Here is a 15039-nt window from a genome sequence, read left to right as displayed (position 1 = left end):
TGTTTAACACAGAGCTGAGCTCGCAGCACACCCCCACAGGCTCTACAGGAGGGAGGTCGAGCCCTTTGCTTGTGCTCCTGTGCAGCTCCAACAAGACCCTGCCTACAGACACAGCCCTGTAGATGAGCATTGGCCAGAGGGGGGACAGAGGTGTCCCCACCCCACACCACCCTCTGTCCTCTTTCACTGAGGGTCCACCCCAACCCTAAGACTCACCACGAGGTTCCCGATGACCATGACCATCATGAAGACGATGAGGCACATGGTCTGGCCGGCCACCTCCATGCAGTCCCACATGGTCTCGATCCACTCCCCGCAGAGGATGCGGAAGACGATGAGGAAGGAGTGGAAGAAGTCGTGCATGTGCCAGCGGGGCAGCGTGCAGTCCAGGGAGATCTTGCACACGCATTCGATGTAGCTCTTCCCAAAGAGCTGCATCCCCACCACGGCGAAGATGAAGACGATGATGGCCAGCACCAGCGTGAGGTTCCCCAGGGCGCCCACCGAGTTCCCGATGATCTTGATGAGCATGTTGAGGGTGGGCCAGGACTTGGCCAGCTTGAAAACCCTCAGCTGCAAGGGGCAAGGAGACAAACAAGGTGTTTGATCGGGCTGGGGCTGTCATTGCCGCAAGGTGTCAGCAAGGCTGGGATTCGACCTTCACGTGGCAGTTTTGTTAAGGCAGGAGGGATTAAACACCCAACTGCGTTGTAAAGAGCGCAGACTCGGACTTCCCTAAATATTCAGCTCAACTGTCAGTGTTATCTTGAACAGGACACACTGGTGACTGCCATAAAGGAGGTTGAAGGAGCCATTCTCCACCCTGGTGCATCCAACCCCCCCAGCACAGCTTGTCCCCATGGCACCTACCAAGCGGAAGGAGCGGAGCACGGAGAGCCCTTGCACGTTGGCCAGGCCCAGCTCCACCAGGCTCAAGGTGACGATGATGCTGTCAAAGATGTTCCAGCCCTGCTGGAAATACTCGTAGGGGTCCAGAGCAATGAGCTTCAGCACCATCTCTGCCGTGAAGATCCCTGTAAAGACCTGTGGGAAACAGCGCCCTGTCAGCTTGCTTGAGAGCCAGTGCTTGGACTAGGGTGGGTAGCACCTCTCCTTTTTGGGATATTCCCAATGTTTCACCCCACTGGGTCCAGCCCTGGTTGAGAATGTGTGGCTTGTGAGGCCAGACTGGGAGTACTGGAAACCAACTGCTATTGGAGTGACATGGCAATGGTGCTCGTTGTGAGGTGGAAATGAAAAATACAGGTCTTGTTTCAACGGGAGCCCCTTTGAGCGGCTGCTGAATCCCAGGGGCTCCCAGCACCGCGAGTCACACAGGAACTGGGCTGCTACTGGGATGCCCCTGCCCCTCCCTGCGCCCTGCGAAAGCTGATCTGGCTTTTACACATTGCTCTTTTCCTGGGACTACAACGGCGCTGTGCATTATCACATTACTCCGGAGCGGCATCAGCAATGTGACAATTAGCATCCTTGATGCAGTTCCATGGCATGGCATGTGCAGACGGGGCCCGGTGACAGATTTTGCCCTGGATGCAGATCCAGTTGGGATACACAGGTCTGTGCCTCTGCTTTGCAGGGAGACTTCTGCACCAGCATCCCCAGGGGTGCTCCCTGACATGGCCCTTTGCATGCCAGCCCCAAAATGACCCCTTTTCCACTCCTGATCCCTTCCAGCCTGGACATATTTCTCCTTTCTTCTGGGGCACAGGCAGGCGATGTGGGCGGATATTTGGCTCAGTGAGAGCTGCTTTTCCTGCTCCCATCCCTCCCTGGCCCTTCCACAGTGAATCCCCCCTGGTGCTGGGACATGCGGCCAGAAACTGCTGCTGGCCGAAGGCAAAGCTGGAGTTGTTATTGCAGCCTGGTCGTGCTTTGAGCAACGGCCGATTAATCCCCTTGTATTTCCTGAATGAAACCAGAGATAAAGCAGCTATGTGCTGAGCGTCATCCTGCCCGCCCAGGACTGGGGCACAGCCACGTGTCACTGCGGTGCCTGCACACAGAGCGGTCCTGGCAGGTGCTGGAGCAGGGCAAGGCTGCGGGACAGGAGACGTGTGAGCTCTCTCAGCCCTTGGCTGCATTTCCCAGAGTAACCCAGGGCCTCCTGGACATGTCCCGCCAGCAGATTGCACCCAGATGGAAGCCGTTTACACAGGGCTCTGAGCAGGAGCAGCCACAGCTGGCGGCTGGATACACCATGAAATCAGGACTGCCCGGATTTGCTGTGATTTCACTGGGAAAAGTCATTATCATCATCATCATCATCATCATCATCACTACTACTACTACTACTATTACTACTACTATTATTACTACTACTATTATTGTATTGCTACTACTATTGCTACTGCTATTACTGTTACTACTACCACCACAACTACTATTACTATTGTTGTTATTTCTACTATTACTATCATTACCAATACTACTAGTACCATTACCAGTACTATTACTCTACTATTATTACTACTACTACAATGTCTACTACTGCTATTGCTATTACTACTATTACTATTACTACTATCACTATCATTACCATTACTACTATTATTACAATTACTACTACTAATACTACCATTACTATTACCACTACTATTACTAATACTACTACTACTATTTCCAATGCTGCCAGCACTGTTGCTTCCTGCTCAGTGGGGACCTCTTTGCTCCCAGAATCTGAATGGGTCCCTGCTCATGGCAGATGCCACCCAACACCGCGAGGACACCGGTGTCAGCCAGGGCTGGCAGCAGCTTGCGCCTGACCCTGGGCTTAAATCACAGAATTATTAAGGTTGGAAAAGACCTCTGAGATCATCCAGTCCAACAGTCAACACAGCACCACCATGGCCACTAAGCCACGTCCCCAAGTGCCACATCCACACGTTGAAAATGCAGCGCGTTCGTGGGTTGCAATGGAGGAGCTGGCTCAGGGCAGCTCTGCAAAGCCAAAGCCGTATCGGCATCACCGGGATGCGCCAAGTGAGACAGAAGCTGCAGCAGAAGGGGAAGGGGGGATTATGGATCCCATCCCCATATCACTGATGAGCTGAGCCATCCTGGAGCCCAACCCACCACAGGGATGCTGTGATCAGACCCCCTCCATCCCACTCAAGCGCTTTCTCAGCAGCTGGGCCCAGTTTCCAGGCATGCATGGATGCTGTTCAGCTGACGCAAGGACTGCAGAGGGGATCTGCCCACCAGGGTGGACGGTTTGGCCGCTGTGGCTCTAAATGGGGAAGGAGGTGATGCCCATCGCTGCCTACCAGGTTCCCCACGGACAGCACGTTCTCAAACTCCTCCGTCATGGGGTAGTGCTCCATGGCCATGAAGAGAGTGTTGAGCACGATGCAGATGGTGATGCCCAGGTCCACAAAGGGGTCCATCACCACCAGCTTGACAAACTCCTTCAGCTTCACCCACGGAACACAGCAGTTCCAGACCAGGAATGTGTGGGCAAATTTGTACCACCAGGGCGGGCACTTCTGGTGAGCTTCCTCCAGCTCTGAGGAAGCAAAAAGGACATCAGTGTAGGAGTCTCCTGTCTTCTCCTAGATGGGACAACTGTTAACCCCCTAGAAGGGACCTCTCTGGGGGTCCTGAACCAGCCCTAGACCATGTTCCAGTTTAATATGGGGGCTAAGAGGAGGAACCTTCCCATGCCCAGGCACAGCAATGTTGCAGACCTTCCCCTCCAAACCAGAGAGGGCTGGAAAGGCAGAGCAGTCAGGGAACCGTGGGTCCAACCCTGTTTTCAGCCCCTGGGCAGAGTTTGAGGTGTCCCTGAGATCTCAACGTGGCAGGGACACCCAAGGGAACTGCTCTGGTGTGGCTGGAAGGCTTGGTGCGCATCCCCAACAAGGCTGAGAGACCTGTTATTGCCCAGTCTATGGCACTTCTTGCTGACACTGGGACAGGAGCTCTTGGGATGCCACTCAATAGCTCTGGGTTGACTATGGAGGCTGCTGTATTCAATTGTAATCCCATTCATTTACATGAGATGTCGTATTATTGCCTCCAGGCATCATCCTAGAGAGTTGGGCTGCCTTGCTTGAGGATCACTGGGGTGCACTGAGCCCCTGTGGAGAGCTCAGGTCCAGAGTCGTCCCTTGTGTGGGGCTGGGGATTCGGGACAGCCACTGTCACCGGTGTGTGCCGAGCATCCCAAGCCCACCAACCTCATGGTTGAGCTGAAGCGGCCGGCACACCTGGCCCTCCCCGAGGCCAGAGACGGACGCACCTTCCATAGCATTGGAAAGGACGCTGATGGCGCTCCCTGATCTCTTCTCAAGGCCTGGCCCATCTTGGTTGCCCACGGTGAGGTGGTTGTGGTCCGATTTCTCAGGCTCATTGGTTGGGTCAAACTAGAAGGGGAGGAAACCACAGAAGATGAATGCAGAGAGATGCAGGGTATTTAATGCACTTAAAGATAGGGCAAGCAGAAAAAAGGATCTGGAGAGACCTTGGGCTGCAACATGGGCTGCAGAAAGGCTCGTAAGATCCACAACAAGCTGGACACAAGCCTGTCTTTCCACTGGGTGAGCATGCATTTATTGGGGTGGGCATGCTCAAGGGACAGCAGAGACAGAGCCGAGCACGTACCTCGATCATCGTAGCAGACCGCTGCAGCACGACCTTGGGGACCACTTGCCCGTTGCAGTCCTTTGCCTTGTCCTGGTCACTGTTCAGGTCCGAGTCAGGCTCCTTCCCGCTCGTGCTGCTGGGCAGGGAACCGCTGCTGGAGCACCGGTCCTGCAACTGCAACAACCACCCCAGCTCCATCACCCGCATCCCCATCGCCCTCATCACCCCCATGACCCCCATCCCCATGACCCCCATCGCCATCACACGCCTGCGGCTGCAAGTATTTCCTTTTCACTTCCTTCACCATTTGGGCAGGGCGAATAATTCATAAAGTTATAGCTCTAATAGAAATTAGAAGAAATTTTAATCTTTGAAAGACACTTTCATCCCAAATGGGAAAGCAGCAAAATCTTCAGGGCTCTTGCTGAAATGGAGCATCCAAGATTTTTGGACCTGCATTAAATCTGTGAGTGTTTGGGTCACGTTTTTATTTTCCAAATGTTTTATTCGGTTTTCATTTGCACGTGCAACTGTTCCTTCTTTCTTTTTATCCTTTCCAACAGTGGTATTAATACTCTAAATTCACTATACCCTCTGGTAGCACTACGGATGCCAGAGTGGAGTGGGAACCTCTGTTCCCACTGTGAATGGCCCAGATCCACCACGATTTCCACGCTCGGTTGCTGGATATTAAATGGATCTGAGCACTGATTTTGCTTTGCTCTCACTCTCTGCCCTATTCCCTCCATCATCTTCATTTCTCCAGGTGACGATGAAGGAGCATCATCCCTAAATAAAGTCTTTGGGCAACTCACTGGTGAATTTGCTCAGGCCACAGCATCAGCCCTGGAGTCCCCATCCCTGGGGCAGGGCTGGCTTAGACCCATCCTGCAGAGAGCAGCGGCCAGATAAGAGCAAGCCACTTCCTCGGAGGATGCTGTGGCTCGGCTCAGATAAGAGATAGAGGCTCTAGAGAGAGGAAAACGCTGTTTTGTGTCTCTGCACGTGAGGAAGCTGGGCTTTTGCCCACACCAGCAGTTAGATTTGCAGGGATGTCTCTTGTGCCTGTTGCTGACATCGGCCAAAATCATGATTAGAGGTGGAAAATGGCTGGGTGGCAGTGTCAGACACCACAGAAGCTTTTGCCCACATTTTTATAGGCTGAAAAGAGACTCCTAAGGAGCAGAAGGCAGCTAAGGTAATGCCTTGGGAGCACAGTGGAGCAAATGGGTGGAAATGGGACAGCTTAGAGATGCCAGCTCGGAGAAATACCAGTGCAAACTCTCTGCAGCATCAGGCATGGATATCTGCTCATGTGCTGGGTACAGCAGTGAGCACAGACCCCGAGAGCTGCTCCTCGGCTCCTGTGAGGATACCCGGACCCCCCGGGCAGGACACGGTGTCTCTTGGGCCCTCTCTGCTGTCTCCAGCCTAGGCCAAAAGCAAGTGGTTTTCTTAACGCACTGAGCTTTGCTCCAGGATACTCCAGGATTGTATCTCAGCTTTTTGATTCAGCCCTGACCCTCTCAAACAGTTACTCAATTATTATCTTTCCTTACTGTGAACCAAATGGGGCTCATCCTTGGATTTTACATAAACAGAGGCACCGTCACCCTTGTCACTGCCTCCCCTTTTCTCCCCTCTATTCCCAAAACCCCTCATTTTGGCCTCCACACTTTCCACCAACCATCTTCTCTTGCTCTTCCTGGTGCTTCTTCAGCTGCTCCATCAGCTCCTGAAACTCCTCCTCCTTCTGCTGCTCCTCCAGCATCGTGGCATCGTTCTGCTCTGCGTAGGCCATGGCCACCACGGCGAGGATGAGGTTGATGAGGTAGAAGGAGCCAAGAAATATAACGATCACGAAGAAGATCATGTACGTTTTCCCCGCTGCACGCAGCGTCTGTGGGAAGAGGAGGGCATGGGCTGTCACACCACATTGGCATGATACTGGTTTGGTGCTGGCTCCAGTAAAAGGTCTTGAACCAGGCATCCTCTAATTTGTGGTAGGAGTAAAATGTACTGGATATAGGAGGGAATTTTTTCCAAAACACTGAACAGGTTGCCCAAAGAGGTGGTTGATGCCCACCCCTGAACACATCCAAGGTCAGGTTGGATGGGGCCCTGAGCAATGTGATCTGGCTGAATATGTCCCTGCTCATCGCAGGGGCCCTGGACCAAATGGCCTCTAGAAGTGTCTTCCAATCTAAAGCATTTATGATTTTGCTCCCATCTCCCCAAGGACTCATAATTGCCCACTTGGCCTTCCTGCAGCCCATGGCACCGGATTAGGACCAGAAGTCTCAGCAAACCCAGCCACGCTGCTCTGTGCTATCTGGTAGCCCAAAGGCTGCAAGCACAGATGGAGATGGACCATATTTCAATATTTCATCAGAAGCTTGCTTTGCTGGGACAAGGGCTGATGTCTCTCAGGTCTTGCCCTTGGCCCTTTTCTTGTGCCAAATCTGGGCATGGTAATTTCCAGAGGACACTTGTAGCCTTCAGACCTAGGCTTGCTTTTATCCAAACGGTCCCTGTACCCAGGATCTGCCACTTCTCCCTAAAGGATGACTCAATCTAGGGCACAAGTGACCTGGTTTTTCCTCCTTACCTAAGCCAAATAGATACTGGATCCTCCTATAAATCCCTCATTTCCATGATGCAGCTGCCCTGTAAAAGACACTGCACTGCTCAGGTTGGGGAGCTAGATGGGGCCTTGCCCCATCTCTGCTGATCCCGGTTACATCCCCAAACCACAGGACAAGGGCCCACAAATTTCCAGCCAAGTCTCTTTCTGCCATTCCTAGACCAGGGGCAACATCAAAATGAGAGGAGCATTTGCACAATGGTCAGGATTTGGTGCCTACCAGCTGGAAGAGGTTCTCCCAGAAGTCCTGCGTCATGAGACGGAAGAGGGCCAGGAAAGCCCAGCTGAAGGTGTCGTAGCTGGTGTAGCCGTAGTTCGGGTTCCTCCCCGCCTTCATGCACTCGTACCCTTCAGGGCACTTCCTACCAAAGGAGCCGCAAGGGCAGCCGGTGTGAGCCCCTGGTACTGCCCCTCCTGCCCCCACAACAGCCAGAAGATCCATCCCTGGGGGTGCTGAGATGATCCAGCAGGGTTTCCCCAGGCTGATACCATTGCGATGCCCGATCCAACACCCTCCAAGCTGATACAGGCAGGATGCCTGGACCAATACCCCCCCAGGCTGATACAGGTGGGATTCCCAGACCTGTATTCACCACCAGCCCTTATCCCGTCCCATTCCATCCCAAGCACCGTGGTTCCACAGGCTGTGCTGGCTGCATCACCCCCCTTCCGCACTCACCCAGCATCGCTGCTGTTCCCACAGAGCAGGGCGTCGAGCGCTCCCTCCAGAAAGTAGAAATTGGCTTTGCAGTTGGGGAGAGAGGAAGACATGAAATAAATAAATACAAATATTGATTTTCAAGTCCTTGGCAGCCCCTCGCTGCCAGGGAAATCCTCCAAACTCCAGAGTTGGGCACTGGGTTATCTCCTCTCTGTTGACTTCGCTTTTTGCCTTGAACTACTTGGCCCTAGCTCAGAGGCCTCATGGCATGGTCTCACCTATCCAAGTATCACAGAATCATAGAACGTTAGGGATTGGAAGGGACCTCAAAAGATCATCTAGTCCAATCCCCCAAGTACCCAAGTAGATAGCTCCCAAACCCATGAAGAGCTTTGGAAACAGCCAGGTTGGCCTGGCTCAGGCCTTCTGTGAAGGTGGGTTACCATGTGCTGGAAGGACCAGGGCTGGTCTGTTTTGCTGGGCAAAATTACAAAATAGCTGGGCATTCCCGGAGAGCACCAAGCATGGGGGACCGCAGGGGTCCCAAAAAAGCCTGGGGAAATGGTCTGCTCCTGCTCCATGGCCATTGCCTTCCTTCTGCTGCTGCCCAGGGGGGAAACCCACCCTGTTCACAAACCAGGGGTCCTAAAAGCTCCTCTTTACAGCTCGAGCGCAGGCCCAGAGCTGCAGGAGATGCCAAGCAGTGCCACCACAGGTCCCCTGTCCCCATGGACGCTCAGAGGAGCACCTGGAGACACCCACCCTGGGACATGGCAGAGGGCAACTGCACTCCAACCTGGGCATCACCTGGCAAAGCCCTTTGAGGACCCACATGGGGTTTTCTGGGGCTTCCTCAAAGCATCTCCGGCTGTGCCTGGCTTCTCGCCACCAGGCTTTTATTTAACCTGTCATTGAGAAGATATCCTGCCCGTGAAACTGCAGGTGACGTGGTTTTGGCCTGGCCCCAGTCCCCGTTAACCTGAACGCATGGCCGCAGGGTGCTGTCGCTATTTGTGCTGCGCTCATTACATCCTATATATTGAATCACCCCTACCAAGAAGCCTTCCTGTAATTAATGTCAGAGCTACTCGCACGGTTGGATGAAACAGCTCAGCCCAGACGTAACCTGACCTTCTGAGCTCCGTCAAGTGCCCAAATGAGATGTGAAGCATCCCCGTGGAGCATCCTGCCACTGTGCAGCTCTGCCAGGCAGATTTCCTGAGATTCTTTTACATTTTAATGGAGTTTAAAAACCCAAAACCGAAGAACAAATGAAAAACCCACCACACTTTTTTTGGCCAAACTTATTTCATGCCAACACTCACTGGATGCAGAGGTACCTGGGGAAGGGCTCAGCTTTGGTGCAGCAGTGACAGTGGGTGAGAAATGTCATTCCTGCGTCCTTCCCTCTGGTTTTCTACCCAAAGTCCTATCTGCTCTTAGAGGGCTCGGCCTCCCTGCTGTCACCAGCCAGATGGAGCAGCAGTGCACCTCCAAATGGGGAGATTGCAAGTGGGAGAAATGGAGACACTGATTTGCCCAGGTCTCCCCATAATGAATTATTCCTGGAGGAGTTTATCTTGTCCACATGGGCTGCATTTTCCCTGGCAAGGAGGATTTGATCCCATCTGTCCATCCTATGAACATGCACAACCCCTGGTCCACCCACCAGCCACATCTTCTTGCAAAGCACCTCAGTGGGAAGACCCCCACGAGCAAACCAACTTGGTCTGACATTGAGGAGGGGCAGGGCAAACTGAGGAGCAAATGGGTCAGTGGAGAAGGGAATGCACAAGCATTTACCTTCATCGTTGATGTAGGCCTCGAAATCAAAGGTGCTGTTGCTGGTGAAGTTGCTGGTGAAGTTGCTGGCGAAGCCGTCGGTGAAGTTGCCGTCCAGCGTTGCGTTGGCCAACGTGTCGTTGTCGAGCCCGAAGTCCCCCAGCAGGGTGTCATTGAGGGGCGGCCACCGCACGCACTTCTGCCGCAGGTTTCCCATGAAGAGCTGGAGACCGACGAGGGCGAACACGCTCAGGCAGAAGACGGTGAGGATCATCACATCCGAGAGCTTCTTCACCGACTGGATCAGAGCCCCAACGATCGTCTTCAGCCCTAGGGGAGAGAGGTCACTACTGAGCTAATTGTTCGTTTACCAATTGTGTAGAATGAGCTATGGCATTCCCAAAAGTTTCTTGAGCTGGTGGGGATGTGATATCACCAAGTTCACCCCGGCTCTGCATCCCACATTGCATCCCTGCTGCCCCTCTGTCCCCATACCTTGCTGTGCAGCATGAACCCTTCCCCAAAACCTGTCCTCCTTGGATGAATGTCAGCTGTCCCGGTTTGAGCTAAACAGAACTAATTTTCTGTTTAGTGATTTTGCTTTTCAGCTCAGTCTCTTCTAAGTGGCTGAACTTGCTGAAAACTAGCAGCATGTTTTTTCAGTCTGTGCTGCTACAGTGATAATCTCAAGGCCACTGTCTCACTATGGGTGCTGTGTCTGTGCCTATTGGGAGGAGCAGACCCAAACCTGCCCAGCGAGGTATTGCATCCCACATTTGTCACACTCAGTGTAAAGCTGAGGGATCACCAGTCTGGACCCTTCCAGCTTGGACCCTTCCTTCCCTCTCCCCCCCTGCAGTGGCCCAAGGCCCAGCACCCCGGCGCCCCCTGCTGCTGCGGCTGCCTCTGTTCCTGATCCCTGTGCTCCTGCATCAGCTCCCACTGCTGCTGGGTCCGCACTAGGACTTTTCCAGTGCTCCCAGAGCCTCTGGTGCCATCATCGTCATTGGGGGAGGATTTTATACTGGTTTTGTAGGTATATTTGTACATGTCTGTATATATTTCATTATTTTCCTATTTACATTATTATCCTGTAGTATCAGTATTATTGTTTCATTAAACCTGTTAGCTTTATTTCCCAACCCATAAAGTCTCTCTCCCTTCTTCTCTTTTCTCTTCCCTTCTGGGGAGGGCAGAGGGGTTCACAGAGAGCGTCTGTTAACCAGCCAGCCAGCCCTAAACCACAACACCAGCCAAATTTCCCCATACTGGCCTTAACCTGGACATCACAAGCCAAAACCCAGCCCAGCCTGGCAGCCATCAGTTCCTTTTGGCTTTCTGTTTTCCCCACATGCCTCAATCTGGCCTTTTTTGGCCCAAACCACCAGAACAGACCATTTCATTGTGGCATACGGAAAAGCCATTTGCCAGCCCTGCTGGAAGATGCTGAGCACTGCTCTCAGCTCCAGAAAAGCTTCTGTGGTCCAACACCCCCCTGTGCTGCTGACCCGGGGATGGATCCAGTCCAGCTGATCCCTTCAAGCCATAGACATCCCATCCCGATGTGTCTAAGTGAAGGTGACCAAGTGACGTTTGTATGAACCTTTGGGATTAACTCATCTGTCCCAATTTCCTCTGCAGAGGAGCCTTGCCCAAAGATCCTTGGCAGACTTTTGGCTTGGAAGATGTCGTTCCCATCACCCGAGGTCTACATGGATGATAGGTTATGCCAGGACATCCTGATGCTGATCCTAAAAGCAGCTGGGAGCACAGAGCTTTCTCACGTGGAGGCAAATCTCCAAAGACACGTGGTTTTTATCCCTGTCATCGTTCCAGTTCCCTCCTTCCCCAAACTATTTAGGTAAAACCCCATTCCCCAAGGCCTCGTCCATGTTGGGAAACCGCTGAGGACGGCCGTTCTAAACCAGCTTATTTTTGCAACTGCTATTTCTGCAGAGCCTCCTGGGGGGATGCCATTCCAGAAGGAAGCAGCAGTTTACATTTTCCTACATGCAATTTTTAGCCTGTTTGATGCAGGCAAAAAAAATTAAATCCATTTAAATATGAACCCTAAAGATCTGGAAACCGCAGGGACATAAGGATTGATTCACCACAAGAAATGACAATATTCCGTTTAATCTCACGCTTCTTCAAGGGGCCTGATCTGTCATTTCTGTGGTGCCAAAGCATGGTATTGAAATGGTATGAAATTTGGGAAACAGCCACCAGCTGTATTTGATAATGTTCTCCCAACACTGCAGGCTGGATGTTCGGGGTGATGTTAAACACTCGCCACACGGCTTTTTCCACTAATAACCATTAAATATTGCAATCCTAGCACCAGAGTGGTCAACAGTGGGGACAAAACTGAGTTTGTGGCTGCAAGGACCAAGCAAAGCGTATCAGTTCATCAAGCCCACTTAAGACATCTCCAAGGAGCCCTAAAAACCCCACGTCTGGCTCCTCAGGGGCTTTCCCTGGCCAAGAAACCGAATGAGCACAGCTAATTTCAAGATGTAAAATCAGCGGAACCTGACCCACAGGCTAAATTACACGGAAAATTATTTATAAGCATCCAATACCTTCTCATTTCCTCTGTTTTCTTTTAGAGCTGTCAAAAGAACGAGGAGTTGCTGTGAACTGCAGGGAAACCTGAGCTCAAGGAAGGGGAAGGCACGGAGAGGAGAGCCCTTCTTTAAGTCCCACCTGGTATCACCGTGATGGTTTTCAAGGCGCGGAGGACGCGGAAGGTCCTGAGAGCGGAGATGTTCCCCAGGTCCACGAACTCGGTGATGTAGCTGGAGGAGAGGAGAGCGCTTCAAGGGCTTGGCCAGGCACCCACCCCTCTGTTTCTCAGCCCTCCTGCCCCGTGTCCCCTCCCAGATGCAGTGACTGGACCTCCTTGTCCTCCCCCCACCCCACCAAACTCACGCCATGGAGATGACCATGAAGTCCAGCCAGTTCCAGGGGTCGCGCAGGAATGTGAAGCTGTCGATGCAGAAGCCTCTCGACAGTATCTTGATGAGGGACTCGAAGGTGTATATCCCAGTGAAGGTGTATCTGAAACGGGAATGGCGGCTCGGAGGATGCTCACCCAGCTCGGGATGAAGCCTGGGCACCAGGAGGTTTTGTCCACCCCTGCCAGTGAGATCACCTTGGGGAGCTGAGTTTGGGGGCTGGTGGTTCTTGGGGTGCTTTGGCTCTGGGAGAGGTTTTTACCTCACCTTGTAGGGCAGCTTGGGGCATCTTGAGGTGCCGCTGCCTTTGGTAACTATTCTGCAGCACCGCTGATCCCTGCTGATGTCCCACCCTGTAAAACCCCGCTGAGACCCCACTGTGCAGAACCACAGCAGAAAACGCTGTATTTTCCCCTTCCCACCTGGGGCTGGTTGTCCATGGACTGGTGGATCTTCTTATCCTCTCCAGGCCATCACTGCTGCCCTGACCCGACCCAGCCTGCTCTGCAGTGGTCCCCTATCACAGGGACCCCACCAGATTTTGGGAGGCTCTGAAGCACTCTTTTCAATGCCTAATGCAGAGTGTTGATGTCCCTTCTGAGACCAAGAGGGCCACCAGCATCTCCCAGTGTCACCAGGGTGCCTGGATCCCAACACCCCTCTCTCAGCCTTGTCCCTGTCCCTCCCAAGGATGATGATGATGATCCCCCATGGCCAGGGAGGTCGCAGGGACTTACTCCACGTTCTTGGACCACGCCGGGGGGTTGCTCATCGTCATAAACACGCAGTTGGTTAAGATCGTGATCATGATCAACATGCTGAATAATTTAAAATGTCGTCAAGGAGAAACGCTGCGGCTGCTGCCTGGATTCCCCACTTCACACAGTTGTGAAGCCAAGCACCCCTACTCCTCCAGTCCTGGCTCCCACAGCCTGACCTGCTCCTCCTGCAGCTCCTCCTGGCTCAGCCCCACTGCTCCCATGCATGGACCCAGGCCCCTGCACTCCCTTCCTGGTGCCCATCTCCATGGTACTGGCTCTGCCTCCCTTCTCACCCCCTGTGCTCCTTCCTCCCCATCACCCCAGGACACAGCTTCCCCCCTTGTCTGATCCCTCTGCCACAGTCACCCCCCTTTCTCCTCCTACCTCCAGGTCATCAATCCCTGCTGGGATCACTTCCCACCCACCCCAAAGCCCCCCTTGCTCCTGGGGTCCCTTCCTGTCTTCCCATCTCACACCAAAGGCCCTAGTGCTTCCCAAGTTGCCTCCTTCCCTATAACCCAATGTCCTGGTTCCTCTTCCTTCGCTCTCCCAAGGCATCCTTTGAGCATCCTCCCTAATTCACCCACTTCCCAGATGGGACAGGATCCCCTGACCTTTCCAAGTCTCTCCAGATCTCAGAGTACTTGAACCTCTTCCTAGGAAGCACCACCACTTCAGTTTCCTCCCCGAGCTCTTGGTGCCCAAAACCTTCAGGCACCCACCCCTAGGAAAGAGACCAAAGCATTAGGATGTCTGGGCCATGTGACTCACCCATGGTAGGGGCCAGCCCGGGAGATTTGCTCACCACAAAACCCCATCTCGAAACCCCACTCTGAGCCCTGTCCCAGGGCTGTTTGCACTCTGAGCATCAGGGTTTGACCTGGCAATAGAGCAGCACCACAGAGGGCAAGGATATGAATGGATGAGCACTTTGATGGCTCCTCTGCGGATGGGGTGGAAGGGCCCCAGCAGGTAGAGGGCAGGGGTTGCTGAGAAGCGGAAGATGGACTTCCCTTTGTTGAGGACTATGAACGTCTGTGGAGAGAAGAGAGCAGAGAGATGGGTTAGCCCTTCTGCACACCCCCAAAACACCCACGGAGCAAGTGCTGCCTGTAGAGGTGGGACCTCTATGCATGCTTTGTAACTCCAAAGACTGGGACTCAGCCAAGGAACAGATGCTTTGCTTTGGAGGAGAAGAAACCACTACAATCTGGGGCTGTGGATCACCAAGATGGGCTCGGACAAGGGCATGGGGGAAAGGAGAGGCCCATGCTTTGGTCTTTTTCTTTGGCTTTGCATCTAATGCCAAGTCTACACATGGGCTACGCTCTGCCTCTCACCTTCTTATCCTTATAGAAAGGGTCCAGGTCCTCCAAGGGCGTCCCGATGAGCTCCGGCGGTGGATCGCCATAGATAAGGGGCAGGTTCTTGCCGGCTTCCAGGCTGCTGCTGGGTTTGAGCTCCTCTTCCTCGGGCAGCTCCACCTGCTGCCGCTTTACCTTGAGCGCCTCTGCCTCAGCGATGCGCTGCTCGATGGCAGCCAGCGAGGCGGGGGTGAAGGGGCGCAGGTTTTCGGGGCCCGGGATGTGCGGCAGGCCGGCCATCCTCTCATTCTGCTCCCGGGACGCCTGC

At 53.3% G+C, this 15039-nt stretch overlaps 1 protein-coding gene across 1 annotated transcript; it reads right to left on the bottom strand.

Annotated features, from left to right (window-relative positions):
• Positions 1-216: 216 nt before the first annotated feature.
• On the bottom strand, positions 217-15011 carry LOC104546951 (sodium channel protein type 4 subunit alpha-like; the record flags this gene model as incomplete). Its single annotated transcript, XM_010192469.1, has 14 exons — positions 14748-15011; positions 14324-14442; positions 13384-13473; positions 12621-12749; positions 12396-12487; positions 9711-10019; positions 7926-7989; positions 7467-7608; positions 6290-6502; positions 4621-4776; positions 4259-4382; positions 3285-3523; positions 871-1044; positions 217-573 (listed from the first exon to the last, which is right to left on the bottom strand). Coding segments are annotated over exons 1-14 (2472 nt in total), but the record flags the coding sequence as incomplete, so codon positions are not given.
• Positions 15012-15039: the final 28 nt, after the last annotated feature.

The sequence above is a fragment of the Mesitornis unicolor genome, unplaced genomic scaffold (assembly GCF_000695765.1).
Source record: "Mesitornis unicolor isolate BGI_N332 unplaced genomic scaffold, ASM69576v1 scaffold25599, whole genome shotgun sequence".
NCBI lineage: Eukaryota > Metazoa > Chordata > Aves > Mesitornithiformes > Mesitornithidae > Mesitornis > Mesitornis unicolor.
Note: the sequence above shows the minus strand (reverse complement) of the source record. Positions and strands in the feature narration are given on the sequence as shown.